Here is a 19,450-nt window from a genome sequence, read left to right as displayed (position 1 = left end):
ATGCCAGGAAGAGGACTATATAACAGCCAGATGATGCAGCAGTTTGCACAGTGATAACAGAAGCAGCCAGTACATGTGCAGGAGGTTGCACAGGAGTTTATGCAGAAGGGCACAAAGAAGAAGCCAGCAAATGTTCTCTGTCTGGTATACGTGTCCTTAAAGTTCATGGTCACAAAGCAGAGGACCCAAGCACTACTGAAGTAGCTGTTTGCTGTTGGACTCTTGCACCCAGGCATCCTCAGATGGAGGACGCAGCTCTGTAAGTCTATGGGGCCTGATGGGTTGTATCCAGAAGTGCAGAGGGAGGTGGTTGATGTCACTGCAAGGCCACTCTTGATTATCTTTGAATGGTCATGGTGATAGGGAGAAGTTCCTGAAGACTGGAAGAGAGCAAAGATCATTTGTGTTTTCAAGAAGGAAGATCTAGGGAGCCACAGTCCGATCAGCCTCACCTCAATCCCTGGGAATGTGATAGAGGAAATCCTCCTGGAAACCATCTCCAAACACATGAAGGACAAGAAGGTGATTTGGATATTCTGCATAGATTTGTGAAGGGGAAATTATGCTTGACCAATTACAATGCCTTCTATAATGAGGCCACTAGCTTGGTGGATGAGAGGTGAGCAGTGAATGTTGTTGACCTCAACTTCAGCAAAGCCTTTGACATTCTCCCATAACTTCATCTTGTCAGCTTCATAGACAAGCTGACAAAGTACATTTTAGATAAGTGGACAGTAAGGTGGATTGAAAACCAGCTGAACAACTGGACCCAGAGGGTTATGATTAGTGGCACAAATTCCAGCTGGAGACAAATCCATGACTCAATACCAAAGCCCGTGCTGTCCAGCATCTTTATTAATCATGTAACAAATGGGACAGAAAGTAGCAGAGAAATGGGGCAAGAGGAATCACATCAAGTTCAACAAGGAAAAATGCAAACTTCTGCATCTAGGGAGGAATAACCCCAGGTATCAGTATACGCTGGAAGCAAGCTGTCTGAGAAGAAGCTTTGTGGACAAGAACATGCTGGACAGCAAGGAAACCATGAGCCAGCAATGCACCCTCATGGCAAAATAAGGCCAACAGTATCCTGGGATGAATTTGGAAGAGCATTGCTAGCAGATCAGGGGAGATATCTTTCCCCTTTGAGCAGCACTGGTAAGACCATGTCAAGAAAGACATGGACTTACTGACATGGGTCTAGCACAGGATCACAAAGTGGATTAAAGGGACTGCAGCATCTTTCAGAAAAGGAGAGGCTGAGAGAGCTGGGACTCTTCAGTCTGGAGAAGAGAAGACTCAGGGCAGATCTTAGCGTGTATATATACCTGATGTGAGGGAATGAAGAGGGAGCCAAATTCTCCTCTGTAGTAGCCAGTGACAGGACAGGAGGCAATGGAAACAAGTGGACAACCCAGAAATTCTATCTGAACAAAAGAAAACGCGTCTCTATTGTGGAAGTGGTCAAATACTGATACAGGTTGCCCAGAGAGGTTGTAGAGTCACAATCTGTGGAGATATTCAGAAGTCAAGTTGACACAATCCTGGACAATTGATCCTGCTTGAGGAGGGCGATTGTGCTACATGATCTCAAGTGGTCACTTCCAGCCAAGATGATTCTGTGATTTTTATTTAACTAGCTCTAGCTTATTCTCAGCGTAGCTGCCAACAACTTCATTTTATGGATTAGTAGGATGGGGGTTTTTTGTGTTCCATATATATTTAAACAAACTGATTCTCCACTGTGGTGATTTCCCTGGTTCCAGTGATGAATTCAGTTCAAACATTTACAAATCCTTCTACAATACCACAGCCATATTCTTAGCTCTGTATTCCTTGGGAGATTGCAGGTGTCTTGAAGTAAATATTTTTGAAATAACTTCCTTATTTCCAATTGTCGTGTTTATAATACCAAATGCTTCACTTAAGAGGAAGTTATTTTAGCATTATCTTAGCAATACATTAAACACCTCATAAGACCGAGAGTCCTTTGGGTTATTATATCTAGTGTTTCAGCATTGATTTCACTAAAATTGCCTGTTTGGAGGCCTCTTGTGAAACTGCAGTATTTGCCTTATGTTAATGATCAGTTTACTCTCTAAGATAGCAAGATTTTTAATCAAGCATGACTAAATACAATTTACACAGTGGAAATTCTTCCTAAGTAAATATATGGGCAGGGAACTATTAGATTTTTCTTAACATAATTATTTAGAGTGACATCAAAATTAATTTAAATTCAGATTGCATTTATCTGGTTTATAGAACTTAAATATTTCTTTGACATAATTTGTGTTCTAGTTCAGTGAGTAAACGTGGTACTCAACCAATTGTAAAATAAGCTTTGCAGAGCAATGATAATTACTGCGCAATAGGTCAGGTTCCTGACACAGTGCAAACAGTATTTTTCACAGCTACAACTCTGGAATTTTGGAATCTCTTTTAATCTTCTCAGTCCTTCCTGACTTTGATGTAAGTTGGTTTTAAGTATGTAAAGCTTCAGATTTTATCTTCAAGATGGAATGCTGTATGTTCCTTCACTCAGGTATTTAATAGTCTAAAAACGCTTAATGTAGAAGAGGGAGATAATTTTCAGGTTTTCTCCAGAATGTTTCTACCTTATAAAGCAAACCAGTAAGGTAGGTTGCAGCTTAAAAAAAAAAAAGAAAAATATTATTTTTTCCCCCTCTTTGGGATGAAAAAGGTTGTAATTTAGAATGTTGTAGACAGATATTTCAACTGGAAAAGAGTTGTACCATTTTTTAATTTATTTGTTATTTCCCACTGAAAAAATTACAATCAGCTTTTACAGGAACAGCAGAAATTATTTCACTCTTAAGATCTCATTTGGAATTTTCAGGTTGCCTTCCAAATACTCTATTATCTGTGAGTTTTTTTTAATGTCCCTTAGTAAGAGGCATATCAAATGAGAGAATATAAAATTTCCCATACTTAAAAATTAAGGTGTTCATTATAAAAATATGTAAATGTAGTTGAAAAAAGTCTGCAAGCTATTTTTAATTCAAAATGCACTTCTGTGAAGATACTTGAAAAATTGTGATGGGTTTTGTATAGGGATTTGTTGGCAAATTTGGCTGTGGCATTTGACTAATTGGCACTGCTATGCCTGTTTTAAGGACTTTTTTGTGTGTTTGTTAAATGCATTTGTATAATATTATATAGTCTGGCTAGATACTACCTCTTATCATTTTATTAATACCAAAATGAAGAAACTAGAGCTTATTGAAAATCATTCCTAAAACTGGAAAGACAGATTTGAGTGCAGGAATGCTTCTGCATTAGCTAGGAACTCCCTAGTGACTTTTCTCCAAAACAGGGCATTAGGGTCTCAGTGCTGTATTCTTGTGAGCCATGTTTCTGTGAAAGGCCTTAGTGGGATATGAGGAACAGATTTTTCGCTTGTTATCTGCAAAAAGCTTTATTTCCTGCCTTCTGGCCTTATTTCCTATGACTTTATTCAGGTTTAACATGTAGTACAGAGGTTAATTTGTAGTACACTGGTTACCATAATACATCCTCAAGGCCAAGATTAATAGGATTGAAGAAGGAATTCTGCATTCAAGTCCTAATGCTATTTTACTGAAGTTAAAATTGTGTCATTGACTGCAATATAGATTTTGAATTTAACAAGGAGAATGTTAAAACTATAGAATTTCTAAGGATTAAAGAACCCAAACTTTTGCAATTGTGACACTACCAAAGTTAATGACAACATTATTGTTAACAGCAGTTGTACAGTCAGGTGCTTAAATTTCAAAGTTCTCTTTAAAAATTGCCAAGTTTTTTACTAAATACATGACAGAAAATAATGATTTTGTATTCATGCTGCACATTTGTTGTAGATTTGAAATTTTTGCTTTGTGACCTATGAAAGAGTTGATTGGGATCCTGGATAACTTTCTCCTATCCTGCAACAAATCAGTACATGTACACTGTTGAGTAACTGGGTTAGATGGGTGATTCCTCTGATTTTTGTGATTAATTATAATCTTCAGCTTCTGGATAGCTTTTGAACTGACTATTCAAAACTAAACTGACTATTCAAAACTGAACAGAATGATAGCATCATGTGGTGTCTGCCTTCACTCCCCTAAAGTGGCAGTATGGCAAGGTTTTTCTGGTAAAACACGAAGCAGAGGACTGTCACCAGCTTTGGGCTCGGTTTCCTCTGCGTTAGAGATGGTTGGAGCTCTGCAAGCCCCAGGTGACCTGCCAGTCACAACCACTGGGTTGTGACTGCAGACAGAGAAGGAAAACTGGAAGTTTATTTTAACTAGGCATATCAGCTTGGAGGACTGAGACAAAGGAAAACCTTTTTTCTGTACTCTGAATTAGCATAGATACTGGGACTTGTCTGACTGCTTGGTGTCACCTTTAGTCATCTGGAGAAAGTCTTTTAACTGCCCAAAGCTCCACTTGCGTAGTGTTTAGGTGCCCAAGAGGCTGGTGTTTGTGAGTTGGGCCCTGTAAAATGGTGATCTTTACTTTCCACCTGCCTTCTTCAGGTGTATCTGTCCCTTTGTCAGTTTGCTTTTGAGAGTTATTCAAGAGAATCTTAGTTTAGCTTGGCAAAGGAGTTACATAAGCCTCATTAATCTTGCATAATAACTACAGTAGTTAAGATTTTAATGCCGAACTTCCTACTTCCTCTAGAACTAGTTCCTGTTTTGAAATGCGATGATGTGATTGAGGAGCAGTTAATTAGCAGTTTCCCTTGAAAATTCACACAGGCTTATTCTAAGAATTTTTCCCTTCATATTCAAGTGTGTGTTCTTTAAATTATTAATTCCATAAATCAGGTCAGCATCCCTACACAGCTCTGCTTGACTTTTATCCTAAAATAATCCAGATCTTATTTTTAGACATTGGGATTAGCCATTTTACTCTTCTATATTTAGAGATATGTGAATATAGGGATGCAATGTGATACAGCAGGGGGTTACAATGTAGACTGAATTCTTGCATTGTGTTTTGGACCTGCAGCAGTGCCCAGGAGCAGCAGCCAGATTCAGAGCACAAGCTTATGGAAGGATGCACAGAGCCTTTCTTCTGAACAGTTTTCAATCTGATGTAAAGCAAAGCTCATCAAGCGATTTTAATTAACAGAAAGAGTAAAGAAAGGGAGTAACAAAGAGTGCAGTTGACCATGCACTTCAGCTAGTCACTCAGCTGGGGTTTGCTGAAGCATATAATCTTATTTATTTTTAATATTTTGTCCTTTCTGCCCCTAACCTAGCATTTGTGGAGTCATTTGTGTTTGTATTGTGTGAAGTTTGACCTATGGAGAAGAAGAAAATAGCTGACTGCCCAAATTTTTAAGGGCATACATTCCATAAGTTGAGGGTCAATATTAGTAACATTTAGACAACTTCTTATCACATTATGAAAACAAAAAAAAATGTATTCACCATAAAGGAAATAACCAGCAACTGTTTTGGTTTCCTTTGTTTATTATTCTGTCATTAGACAACTTATTGACACCAACTGTCTAAGTTAGTGAAAATGGTATTGCAATTTTTTATTTATTTAAAAGAGGTATGTAATGCCTAGAAGTGGTTTAATAGCCTCAATAATTGCTCAGTGAACTCAACTAAATAAAGGTAATGGGCCTCCTGTGCCAGCTGCCTCCCCAGAGACAGCTGTAGGACAGTGAGCACAGCTCTTGTGGGGCTGCTAAGACCTGCTTCTGAGAAGGAGATGGGAACTGTGGCTCTCTGCTAAGCCTACTTTATGAATCAGAGAAGACACCAAGATGTTTTCACTTCTTTCTTGCCAGAAGGAAGGCTCAGAATCAAACTAAATATTAATCACAGTCCGGACAATGGTCTGCTCAAGGTAATGCCAAAATGGGCTTATCAAAAATATCCTTATAATTGTTTTAATTATCCTAAACAAAAACATAAACTACTTTACTTATGCTCTTACTATAGTATATATTTTAATTTTTTCCATACTGATGCTAGGAAGTCATAGGAAGCATGAGTGCTGGCAAGTAGGTGGAGCTGTGTGTATCCCAAACATTTAAATCTCTATCTGAAAGGCATTGCTGAAAGGTAGTGGCCTTTTACGTATTTCTGTCTTAAAATTAAAATATCAGTTCAGAAAGGTCTTTGTAGGAAAAAAAGAGGACTGTCATTCCTGAACTGAAGCTGGTGCTTCACGCCAATCCGTGTGATTGTTCTACAGGTTTTCTTTACACATGACACATAGTGTAATGACTAATAATATAATCATTGCGTAAAAGGTAGGCAAGTGTTTCTTCTGTGTTTCACCTGGTAGGTGTTCTGGTAGTTCATGAATGACAGTGAAAAATAACTACCCTGATTATTTTATTTTTTTAACTGACTTCTCAGAAAGTTTGTGAAGTTTTGGCTTTGTAACATGTTATAAATCACATTTTAGCTCATCTTGTAAATAGAGATAAAATTGCCTTCCCAGCGTATTTCATGTTTTCCTGTGTAATTAACACCTCATTCACAGTTGTGTCTGCCAGTCAAAGCTCTGCCTTCTTCCTTCTGACACTTCCTTGATACTTTGTTTAGACTGCTGAGATTTTAAGGGTCATCCTCAGTATACTTTAAATAAGTCCAAACAGGAAAAGGAAGGTGCTTCAAGAAGTCAACAGTGTAGATCATTATAACTCAGAGGGGCTATTTTAAAAGTATGAAACAATTTATATTTGTTTACTACTTACATCATTACTTCTTGATCCATTTTTCATACTAAGTAAAGGGCACTGGTTTTCAAAAAAGCCAGGAAATACTAGTTTCCATCTGTATTTCTGAAGTAAAGATCAGTCCAAAGTCTGGATCTAGCTAATAGCCCCTTTTTATCATGCATGTGTGCCTTTTCCAGTACTGTGCCCTCTGTCAGTCTACTTGCTTGCCCAGTGAACTGCATCAATGAGCTGATCAAAGTCAGAAACAGCTGGTTTTGTGGGCTGTCCTTACCCCGGATGAGTTCCCATCTCAGGCTCATCACAGGGCTGTGTGGACAGTGTTACCAACACAGCAGAGGACATGCTGGGGCTGGGTAGTAAGTAGCAGTACAGCCTTGAGCCCAGTGGGGCACCTAGGACCACATGTTGGTTCTGAAAATTTGCCCTAAGCTGCCCTAGTTACAGCCCTGCATGTGCGAGTACTGGTGGGATTAACCAGCTCAGCACATAACGTATGTCTCAGCTAGTTAAGACCCAGGAATTTGTCACTCCAAATATGCTGAGGTAGTACATTTTTTTTCACACTGCCCTTAAAACACACTGACTGACTGAGGACTTTCGTACAACCACAGTGGCAGTGTAGATTTTATGTGGCACAGCCTAGTGAATGAAACACATCCCCACAACCCCTGTTCGGTTCTTCAACTTGAAGGGCTCAAAGTCCTGCTTCTCAGGAGAGTTCCTAGTGTCTATGCAAGACATGTAAATGTCTCTGCAAGCTCACTGCCCTGGTGAGCTACAGGAGGGAGGAAGAGGGATTTTCTACCCTTACTGTCATCGTCTTGTTTCCCCTCAGCATAGGTGAAGATTAATGAAAGGCAGAGCATTAGAGTGATTGAGTGTTGATTTCCTATAGATCAAGGCTCTCACCTGTAAAGAGGGAATCTGAGATTTCACTTTCTGTTCCTTAGATTACTTCTGTAGTTTGTCTGAGATTGCCATTTAATAAAACACAGAAGGAGGCTTAGCAGGAGGGACCATAGCTTACAGAAATACCCCTATGTGCTAATTGTGAGCTGTCAGCAAGCATTTTCATTTTTTAACTTCTTAAGCCAAGTTTTCACCAGGACATCCCTGTAATGCTTTTTGTTAATTTACATTTGCCATATGTAAATTATTTTTTTCACCATCTCACCTAGATATTAGTTGTTCTCAGCTGTTGTTTCTAAAAAATGTGCATCAGATTTCAGTTTGGCAATAAAGATGTAAATTACAGTAAATTACTTCCATTTTTTATGTTGATCTTGCTAAAAAGAAAGCGTTATGTGAAAACAGCAGTTGTTCAGTCAAGCTCTGTACTAAAAATTTTTAATAGTTACATGTGCATGATTTTTAGAATCTAAGTGGAAAATTTTCCATTAACTTAAGTAGACTTTTATGGACCTTAATTTTTAATGCAAACGATTTTACATGTGCATTATATACACAGATGGTAGTAATTGCATGAAGAAGGTGAATTGGTTTTGCAAATAAATCTCTGACTTTTCTCCTTGTTATATCCTGGTGAAGGTGTTCCTTAAGTGGGTTATATTGCGCATATGCATTTACTGTGCAAGTCAGGGTGACTACTGCAGCACAGTTTAACATCCCAAACTGTGGTGTATTCAGATAAAATGTAATTTCTTTGCACATCATCAAGATGCTCTGTTTATAGCCCTATCACTGTGCACTCACATTTGAGACATAGTTTTAAAATGTCACAGTAAATGTTTCAATGATGCAAATATAGTTTGTCATAATTATTATTATAAACAATCCTAAAAGTATTTGAAGTGACTGATACAGAGTGTTCATTTTGGATAGGTTTTGAATTTTTTACAAATAAGCAAGGCAATATATCTTTTCTTAGACAGAATTCTTATTCCAAATCGATCATTAGTTATGGCATTTATAAGTGTCTGTTGTTCTTTTTTGTTTCCAGGGAAGACGTGGAAAACCAGGCCCCCCAGGAAAACCAGGACCACCAGGACCTCCTGTGAGTAACTAGGGAGGGGAATGGGAAATTTTCAGTTTATCCTGGAATTTTTCAGCATTTTTATAGCAGGTTAATTGTTAATTGTGGTTGAAAACAATTAATCCATTTGTACTTTGCTGTACCAAGCAGCTACTGTTGCTAGTCTTTTGATACAACAAAGATAAAAGGATTGGGTCCACAAATACAAGGGACTACACAGGAGAGAAAGAGCAAGATGTGGACTTCAGTGGAGGAAGCTGAAATTGGCGTTCAAAAAAAGACTGGACATGTATGCTAAATGTGAATACTCTGCAGTCATTCACTTTGCAAAATGTGTGATGTTCTGTAAAAGATGGGATAATTTCCGTCTCAGAGGGGTAATTTGAAAGGTGAAGGACTGTGTGCAGCATGTGCCAACTGCCTGAATGGTGGGGAGGATTATATCCAGCACTGGAATGAGCACTCAGCTGTAGTTCAAATGAGTATACTTAGCACTGTAGCTGTAGTTCAAATGAGTTTACTGAAGAATTAAAAAGATTAAGAAGTACGTGTCTCGGTGAAAGGATTTGTAATATGAAGAACTAAAGGGTTTAGCTCAGATCTAAGAAGTTTGGGATTTAATTTTTTTTTTTTTTCCTGTAAAAGATACATGATTTCAAATTTGAAGTCAGGCATGGACGTATGTTAGTCTAAAATGAGCACAGCCTTCCTCTGGTAGAGGAAGACTCAGTCATGTTTGTAAAATTCCCTATATATAATATTGTAAAAATGCTGTTGTGCACAAATACAGAACAGCTGTTTATTTGTGGATTAAGTAAACTGTTGCTGCTTTACATTCTTAGTATTAAACAAGGATTTAATAATTCCTTTTTCTGCTTGCCTGAAATAGGTAAAGAAAGGATAGCAGTTTATGCATTAGAACATTGGATTCATGTGCTTCAGCCTCACTGCAAGGAAAAACTTGTCTTATTTGTAGAGAGGAGAATAATGAATTGCTGCATAAAATACAGTGGCTAAAATGAAATAGATGACATTTAAATCCATCTAAAATTTTATAAATATTTTTCTCTTTTTCTTTGCAAAATATATTCAGAAAGAGGAGTTAATGATGGAGTTCAGTTATCCTGTATAAAACTAAAGAGTTTAAAATTCATTCCTCTTCTCCCCTACATGTAGTCATATTGAAGTCTTGCTCATTTGAATCTTTTGTACAGTTTGGGCTTCCTAATATTGAAATAGTACTGTAGTCTGCACAAGTCTGAGCAGAGGAAAGGAGTGATGCAGAATCTTTTATAAAACAAATGAAAAAAAAAAAAAGAAAAATTAAAAAGGCAAACCGTGGCAGAGGTCAGTGTTGCACCTAATCTACATAGCTTTTTGTGAGCCAGTGAAAAGCTGTTTCTCCATTACAGATTTCTGCCATCACAGTTTTGCTGGCAGGCCAGGCTTGTGAAGATATATGATCCTTGGCAGATATAACAGAAATCTTTAGTAAAAACTAAATTGCACTTTAATTACTGAGACCTAGTTCATATTGTTTTTACAGCAAATAGAAAGCTCAACTTTGTCAGCATAGCAGCATTCATACAAGGGAGCTCTGTATGAGTGCCATAGCCTAGCACTGCAGCCACAGCCTAAATATTGGTTAAAAGTATTTGTTTCTGACTATCTTAATGCAGTCCTTTGGATACAGCTATACCAGCATCTTGTGTTCATCTTCCAAGACTGAACATATAAGGCATAGAAAAAGCATGCTCTAGAAGCAGTAATGCCTGCTAATGTGCACGTAAACATGTAGCATGTTTAAATTGCTACAGCCTGTACATACAAAAAAAAGACATTGACATGGTCTATCACTCCTCATCTCTTTTTCAAGGCTATATTGTGCTTCTAGTTACCTCTTCCAATATTAAGTAGTGGCAGCTTTCTCATGCACATGGATATATTGTTGGCCTTTACTTCGGCCTTTCCAAAGTGCAACAGAGTATCATACCTGCAGGGAGGTTGCTTTAAGAAGTTTGGCATATGCAGGGTACAAAATGCTTAAGAGATTGACTGAACATGGAAAAATTAGACTTTTCAACAAAGTAAGTTTGGTATTTGGTTGATGTTTTGAAAGAGTAGAATCATAGAATAGTTAGGATTTTAAAGGACCTTAAGATCATCTAGTTCCAACCCCCCTGCCATGGGCAGGGACACCTCACACTAAACCATGTCACCCAAGGCTTCGCCCAACCTGGCCTTGAACACCGCCATGGATTGAGCATTCACAACCTCCCTGGGCAACCCATTCTAGTGCCTCACCACCCTAACAGGAAAGAATTTCCTCCTTATATCCAATCTAAACTTCCCCTGTTTTAAGTTTGAATCCATTATGCCTTGTCCTGTTACTACAGTCCCTAATGATGAGTCCTTCCCCAGCATCCCTATAGGCCCCCTTCAGATACTGGAAGGCTGCAATGAGGTCCCCACGCAGCCTTCTCTTCTCCAGGCTGAACAGCCCCAACTTTCTCAAGCCTATCTTCGTATGGGAGGTGCTCCAGCCCCCTGATCATCCTCATGGCCCTCGAATTTGAATTTGAGAAAAAGATATTCAGTCAGTTTTTAGGGTAGCTACAGTACACACTGCATGTTTGAAATTAATAAATTTACCTAATTTATTAATCAAACTCTGCCATGGCATTAAATACTTAATTTAAAAATTAGAGCAGCCAGCTGTTCAGTAAGGACAAAAACAAACCTAAGAGAAGGAAAGATCTGCCTCCATGAAGAGCAAGTTCGTAAACAGGGTACAATGCCCAGAGGTTTGGTATAAATCACATTCCAAGAAAAAGTGGGTGCAGGGAGAGATACCACATTCTAACAGTCAAAAAGAACAACTGGACACTACTAAATGGTATGAGTTTTGCTTAAAGTAATTATTTTTTACCTATTTTCTAACCCTTTTTCAATACCTCATACCTTTTTTCTTTTTTTTTTTTTTTCCTAAGCTAATTTCTGGGGGATATTTTTTTTTACTTCCAGTAAAATTGATGTTTGTAGTGACTTTTTAGTCCCTAAACATCATTTACTAACAATCTCACATCTTTGGTTAACTACCTATGTCAGTGTTAGAAATACAGATAGATTGGGCAACTGGTGATGAAACTACTTGGTTGAAATGGGACTCCATCTTTTGTACCAGGTATCCACTCTTTTGTGTCATTTTTCTCTTATCCATTCTTTTATGTCATTTTTTCCCTTTGGAGCAAATCCTGTGCCTATAAAAAGCAAGGGGTCAATGAGGATTTTTATTGATGGGTTATAAAAAAAATTTCATCTATGCAGATGATGTTCCTCCTTTGAGTATTTTTTAAAGTTTATTAAATGTTGCAGTCTTTCAAAGTGTTCTGTTATTCCCTTCTGGTTCAGAATTCATGGTTTGCATCCTTGCTGTCTGATGTTAGTTTTGAGTACAGTTCTGTTATTTCTATACAAAATGTGTGCTTGCACTTGTCTAACTCCAGCAGGTAACAATTTATGCTGAAAACGAGGAATCCAAATGGGTTAGGTAGAACAGCAGCTCCCTCTAGTGCTTTTTGATCCCTTCTCCCCTTTTAAAGAGCCTGGAGAGCAATTTAAAACTGTTAAATACAATATTAATTTCACTCTCAGAAGCATTCTGAAAATTACGATTGTGAAATCAAAATCTCTGTACCCTTCAAATTTATTTCATATATTTTCTCGCTAGCATTTTCTTCTAAAGTCTTCTGAAAAAGATACTGTCTCTTTCACATGCTGTTTTCCTGCTTGGCGTGGCTCTTCACTGAAATTGAAATGCTGGCTTTGTGAAACAAAAGGAAATACTGTGATAGTAGAATGCTGTGAGGTTGTAAGTATACCATTTTGATCTGGCTTCAGAACAGAACTGACAGCTTTATTCTGCTGATACTGCTAACAGAAATATCTACAGGACATAGCAATTATATCTACAGGACAGTAGGAAACATCAGGACTACCTGGTTTGGCCAAGTGCCAAGTGCCATTTGGCTAAGAAGCTGTCTGTGGCAGAGGCGGGAAAGAAATTTTGGGAATGCTAAATCACAGCCTAGTACACTGCAATCAGGATTATTTGTCCTCTTAAGTGTGCTGTTCTCTACCGGTATATCCAAAGTTGTTCTTTGCAACCAGGGTACATTTATTTCATGATTTCTGTAGTCTTTGGAGCTATCATTCAGTTTATTATTTACCTTCACAAGGGGCTGAACTTGGTATCTTTTATCTTCACAACTATTTTGCTAGGAAGATTAGCTTTGTTACTCCTCAAAGTCTTAAATTAAAATAGGGTTTCAATTTTGTTTGCATGTGAGGCAGTGGAGAAGTTCACAGACTACTTCTGTGAATAAATTTCTTCATTTAATTCCATACACTTTTGGTTTCTTGTTATTCAGTATGTTTGTCAATGCCACCAAACTAGTTATCTTAAGTAGCCAGCAGTTTGCCTTAGAAATTTCATTTCCATTGCCTCGGAAAATACTCATTTCTCTACCAATATTTTGAAAGTGAATGATTGTTATCAGTTAATTACAATAAACAGAAAATTAAAGCAATGATAAGTGAAAATTGTCAGTAGCATTTATGGTATTTCTGGACTTTTAGCTGCTTTTTAGAACAATATTGGAAATGCTTACACAGTAAGATGGGAATGGCTGGCAAGGGTTGGTCATATTGCTTATTTCTATGCATTTAAGTTTTTAAAATCCATATCAAAATGTAATTTATTACACGTATTCTATCCTGGTAGACATCATGCCTTCATCATTCTTTCTGTTTTCTCTTTGGAATAGTTATACAATACTGCACATCTGCACTGATGAGTTTCATGATTATTTATGTTATAGTGATCAGACAAACAGTATTTTATTTTAATGGACAGGCACACATTTGAAATAGATGGATAAAATGATTACAGTTAGTCACTTGCAGGGCTGTGTTCTCCAAAATAGTTTGTTCTTGATATGCAACCAGTGCAATTTAGTTGTTATACAGTTTACTGCATGGACTGTGAGATTGAGTAGACTTTTTCAGCAGTCTCATCTTTACAGCAATGCAGATTAACTATAAAAGTTAACAGAGAAAAATACAAACCTCAGAAATTTCAGTTTGAAGCTATTTCCTTTTAAGCACCTGTGCTTTTATTCCTGCCTTGTCTATAGAAATAATATCCAAAATCTGTTTTTAATTTTGGAAAACAATCAGTATACATTTCAATTCTTATTTGTACAATTGTACACTTTGTGTTTTTCATTTCCCTCAATTACACAACTTGATACTAAAATATAAAAAGGAAACCCCACGCAAGTGAGCTTCGAAGTGGCAGATGTGCAAAATTCTCATTCCAAAGCTAGAAATTGCCTGTAAAATAATTCTTAAACTCCTGTTAATTTTATTGCTTATTCACTTGCAAGCCAATACTACTGATTCCTTATTGTCTGTAGAGACATTTGAGTGGATTATGTATGCATCTATCTTAGCGGAGAGAAACAGCATGGATGGGAAGAAAGACTAGAGTTTAGGAAAACACCCTTGAATAAAAGTATTTTCTGTTGTTCTACACTGGTTTTATTTATTTTAGAAAGACTATATAAAGATAAAATTATTAAATGTATGTCAGATATTGAAAATGGAAAGACTAAAACCAGAGGAAGTGTTTTACCTCTGGTAACAAAAGGCTGTGGCAGTCAAGAATGCAACCCAAATGCCTTAAATTCCCTTGACTGCCTAAGTCATGAGGCAGTTCTCTGGGGTTTTGAGATTATGTTTCAAAACCGTTACATGTACAAAGGCTTTCCAGTTTGTCAAAAATATCTGAGAGGCTGGGATTGGTGGCAGAAACAGCATTCAGTCCTTTCTGGGTTATATGGTTGCAGCAGTTTCATTTATAGAAAAACAGTAAAGGAAACAACATGGTGGGAAACAAGAAGGAGGAAAGAATTGTCTTTTTTGACTGCCTGCAGGCTTAGAAAGTCCTGCAATGATTCTGGATTCAAGGATTTGAAGATATGGGATTAGAGAGTTGGCGTTGAGGTATCTAATAAGTAGGCACTGTCAAAAGTGAAAGTTCTGCCATTAACTTCAGAAATCAGAGCTGAGTAAGCATCTTAGGCAAAATGTTATGACTATATCTTATTTTGCAACATAAATTTGAAGTGACAATTCACTTCTGAAATAAAATGAAAAAAATTATGGCATTGTATCTCTGCTGATACTGGGGAACAGAGAGGGAGTAAGGCACCTATGATGGTTCTAAATTTTCCTAATGTATCCTAATATTTTAAGTACCACTATCTTTCTGTAAAATTTTAATCACAGTAAAATGCATAGGATGATGTTTCATAATTTAGTGATGATATCTCAACACACCTGTTGTTCTGGTGTGCTGCAGTAATGTTATAGAATCATAGGATCATAGAATAGTTAGGATTGGAAAGGACCTTAAGATCATCTGGTTCCAAACCCCCTGCCACAGGCAGGGACATCTCACACTAAACCATGTCACCCAAGGTTCTGTCCAACCCGGCCTTGAACATCGCCAGGGATGGAGCATTCACAACTTCCTTGGGCAACCCATTCCAGTGCCTCACCACCCTCACAGTAAAGAATTTCTTCCTTATATCCAATCTAAACTTCCCCTGTTTAAGTTTTAATCTGTTACCCCTTGTCCTGTCACTACAGTCCCTAATGAAGAGTCCCTCATTTTCTCTAACAGACTGATTCAATCCAAAAGAAGCTGCCAGTGTTCAAAACTCAGGGATTTAGAAACTGGCTCTCCTTCTCCTCTGTACCTGAAAAAAAAAGAAGATATAATGAACTTACAGAAAATGATTTATTGTATAGTAAAATAAAAATCAAAACCCTTTTACATGACCACTGCTCTTACAATATAGCATTAGTTAAATAAAATGTTAAATTAAAATGACCTTCAGTTGCTTTCTTTCTTTCTGCTTTTTTCTTTTTTTTTCTTTTTTTTTTTTTAAATTTTGTTTTGTTTTCCATATAGGGTCCTTCTGGACTAAAAGGAATTCTGGATTCACTGAACAAGCATTATAATGAGGTATGGAGATTTTATAGTGTGTGTGTGTGTGTTTATGGCTAGGAAGTGTCTAACATAGAAATGATGACAGTTTTGATCCCTGTGAACCACATTCCAAATTAATTCAAATGGTAGATCCTTCCCTGTCCTCTTTCTGCATCCTTCAAAGGCTCAGTTTACCCTCCAGTCACATACCTACTGTGTCATATATCCTGCTGACATGTGGCTTGCATCCCATCCATCTTCTTCTCATGTATTTTTGCTTGTATATGACTCAAAAAGGAGATTGGTGGACCACCTAGCTGTTAGCATAACAGTACCAGCTTCCCATTTCTAAACCTAATTGCTCTAACCATATTTTTCCTCTATGTCTGAATAACATTTAGATATTTAAATGTCTAAACCGACATTTCTTCTTTCTTGACCTACTCTGTTATGATCATAAAAGTAGAATAGAAAGACAAGGAGGCATAATTTTAAAAGATCTGCTAGCAATCCATGAGAATTGTCCTGATGTTTGTATTATAGGCTTAACAAAATATTGTCTTCATTATAGAACGTCCTGCAGCTACAAGCACTTAATAGAAAAAAGTTAAAATTGAGTAGGACATTTTTCCACGTGGCAGAGCTTTTACATTAACATCACAGTTTTTTCAAATCATTTAAGCAGTGGTAGTGTCTGCCATTGTAAGGGATCTTAATTCAGAGAAAACACAAGTTTTCTTAGAATGTAACCTACCTGATTAGAAAATTAAATTTCATTCAAAGACTGATGAAGCACTATTACAATAATAGTTGCTAAATATAAAAATTACTGTGTTCATCACATGTCATCATCATGCAAGTCGTGTTCATCATCATGCAAGTCAAACCTGGAAGACATCCTTTTAGTATTAAAATGCATAACTACAAGGAGCAGGTGAATTTCTGATATTTTTCTTATACAACATACACAAATGAGTACTAAAATCTTTTTTTGAATAGGGAATCTGGAGCGAATTTCATGTCAAACATATCTTTCCAGTTACTTTTAGAAGTGCAGTGATTTCTCTAATATTTAATCCATTCCAAATCTGTGAATCACCTTAAAATATGCATTAGGAATTAAGCATAGTTTATATGCTGTCCTGGACAGAGACTTTTTCATAGCTGGAGACTTAGTTTCTGAGTTTGATCTGCCATTTCATATATGTGTGTTGAAGTTTTTTTGTATTTTAGATTGTTTATACGTTTCATTTTCTTACCAGTTTCTTTTTTCTGCCAAAGATAGCTTTCAATGATACCAGTCCCATTTCCTCTATCAATATCATATTTATTGTAACTCATTCCCTGCCTCTGATCATTAATCTCTTTATCCCTTTAAGGTTAATTCTGTAGAAAGAAATACAAACAAGTTGTGATCTTCGGGAACTGGCAGGCATCTGTCACCAAAAATCATGTTTCTTATCACTGTAAGGTTCTAAGATTCCTAAGGTTATATTTACTAATTAGCAATATTCTGGAAAAAATATGGGCCAGCTGCTCTGTGTCTATAAATTAATCTTTTAAACTCTGTGCAGCTTACCAACTTTCTTCTTCCTTCAGCTGTCTAGATTGAAGATTTTAATGACTCTGTCATGAGCAATTAACTGTTCAACAAGGAAATACTCTTTGGTTTCAAACGAGAGAGGAGATGGCTTTCTGATCTGAGTAGCAGGTTTTAAACACACAAACTTCCTGTAGCTACATGTTCAGATCTTCCCAGAGTCAACTTTTAAGTCTCCAACTGCTACAGCAAACATGTTAGTTTCTATATAGTTTATGATGGGATATTCCCATCAAGGACAAGACAAAGACATCAAAGAGGTCATCAAAGGGAAGGACAGCTTGTCTGCTTTGCTATTGATAATTCAATTAAGCAGATGTATGTACCAAGAACTTTCCTTCCTCCCCCCCCCCGTGCCCCCACTATTGTGTGATATGATGAGGGCTGATATTGTTCACTGTATCTTGGAGGTACCAAGCAGTCTTTCACATTCCAGTGTATAATTTGCAGTATGCCTCAATTACTTGCATTTGTAAGATGACAGCTCAGTGATATTCTGAGGTTTTTGAGACACCTTACACCACAGGAAATGGTCTTGACATTTTACATTTTATGCATGTTCTTAAGGATCTCACAAAGTCTTCTTTGAGTTTGGATTTTTAAAGTGTTAAAGTGTTTAAATTGTGACCACATTTGTGGTGTAATTTATTTATATTACCCCCCCCCCCCCCCCCCCCCCCGGATATTAGGATGGCTTCTTTGGGTTGGTTTTCTAGAAATCATGAGAAACTGCTACCAAAAAAATGTGGGGGATCAGTGAGAGAGCTCTTAAGACTCATGATTAGTAATGTCTTTTTTTCTATAATTTCTCAGTTTCTTAGCAGATTAGATTCTTCTGACTTCTGTATGGCATCTATGAGTAGTTGTAATTGCACAATGTGTTTAAATAATTTCTTGCAACCAAGCTTTTTCTGGCTCAGTATCAATCCCCTTATCATGTAAGGAGGCTGGAGTGCAAGTCTTTAAAAGCATAATTTACTTGATCCATGTGTACAGTGAAAAGAGAGCACTATAAATACAATTGCTGATTGTGGTAGCAAATTGTGCTGAATGGCAAACTAAGATCAGCAGTCTTCCTTTAATGAAGGTGAGGGGAACCTGCTGAAGATAAATAGTAGCATTGATCCTTAATGGGGAGGGAGACAGTGCTGGAGCATTCCTTCCTTCATCGTTCATGCTTTGTGCCTGTTCTTGCAAGGCATGGCTATTTTTACATTCCTTCATTTATGTCTTTTGTGGTTTCAGTGTAAATGAGATGCTTTGTTGTGTTCTAAACATGCATTTTGTTCTCTTCATTATGCCAAGAAGCTGATTCTGCCCTTCGCTGTAGGTTAGCTTCCTTCAGTGACTGGTAAATGAGGTCTCATGACTAGTGTTGATACACTCTCAGACCTCTGTTACCATCCTTTGCCTGGGTTTTCAAGGCATCTGCTTGTCATCTTTTTCACTTACCAGTTTTCTGTACGTAGAAGATTATTTCAGTCAAACCTGCTTTTACGCATCTTTGGAAAGGGCATACAGGTCAGTTGAATCTAAAATGTTATCCCAACACATAAAAATAAAAATGAAACCACAGAAAAAAGCAGTTGCAACTACATCAGGATCTGCTCAGGAGATGTTTCCAAATCATTATAACTCATTATAATTATAGCTTATTATTGAATAATTCATTATTACTTTTCTAAGATTTTTTTTCATAGGCATATTTTACTTACATTTTGTTATAAAGAGCAAATGACCTATAAATATGCGAAGAGCATAAAAGTAGTTATTTGATCTAATACCCTTTTTTATCTTTTCCTCCATTCCTCAGGTTCCCTTCTTTGGGCATCTTCCTCTTGGGCCTATTTTGATAATTAGGGTAGTAACTCTGTTGAGAACCTTAAACACCAATGAAGATCCTTCAGGACATTAACATGTGGAAAAGAACTGCAAATTTTATTTAGGTTATATTCAGCTATCAACTTCTGTAAACATTAACAGAGTGTAAATGCCACTTTTACTCATCATGATGTTTTCCCGTTTTAGAGATATGTTTGGATACATACATACGGACATACATATCCATACATACATATGTCTGGAACATGGCAGGGGAAG

At 37.1% G+C, this 19,450-nt stretch overlaps 1 protein-coding gene across 3 annotated transcripts in view; it reads left to right on the top strand.

The window, feature by feature from the left end:
- The window catches only part of COL19A1 (collagen type XIX alpha 1 chain), a 178,115-nt gene that overhangs the window by 108,166 nt on the left and 50,499 nt on the right, over window positions 1-19,450 (top strand). For all 3 annotated transcript variants that reach the window (XM_057418814.1, XM_057418813.1, XM_057418812.1), the window contains 2 exons: window positions 8,661-8,714; window positions 15,733-15,786. In XM_057418814.1, the coding sequence (XP_057274797.1) occupies window positions 8,661-8,714; window positions 15,733-15,786 (108 nt within the window). The remainder of the gene's footprint in view (window positions 1-8,660; window positions 8,715-15,732; window positions 15,787-19,450) is intronic.

Source organism: Pezoporus wallicus, unplaced genomic scaffold, assembly GCF_028554395.1.
Source record: "Pezoporus wallicus isolate ANWC-B61680 ecotype Strahan unplaced genomic scaffold, APGP_CSIRO_Pwel_v1 contig_4901, whole genome shotgun sequence".
In the NCBI taxonomy this organism is placed as follows: domain Eukaryota; kingdom Metazoa; phylum Chordata; class Aves; order Psittaciformes; family Psittacidae; genus Pezoporus; species Pezoporus wallicus.
The sequence above is the reverse complement of the archived record's forward strand: the minus strand, read 5'-3'. Positions and strand labels throughout refer to the sequence as shown.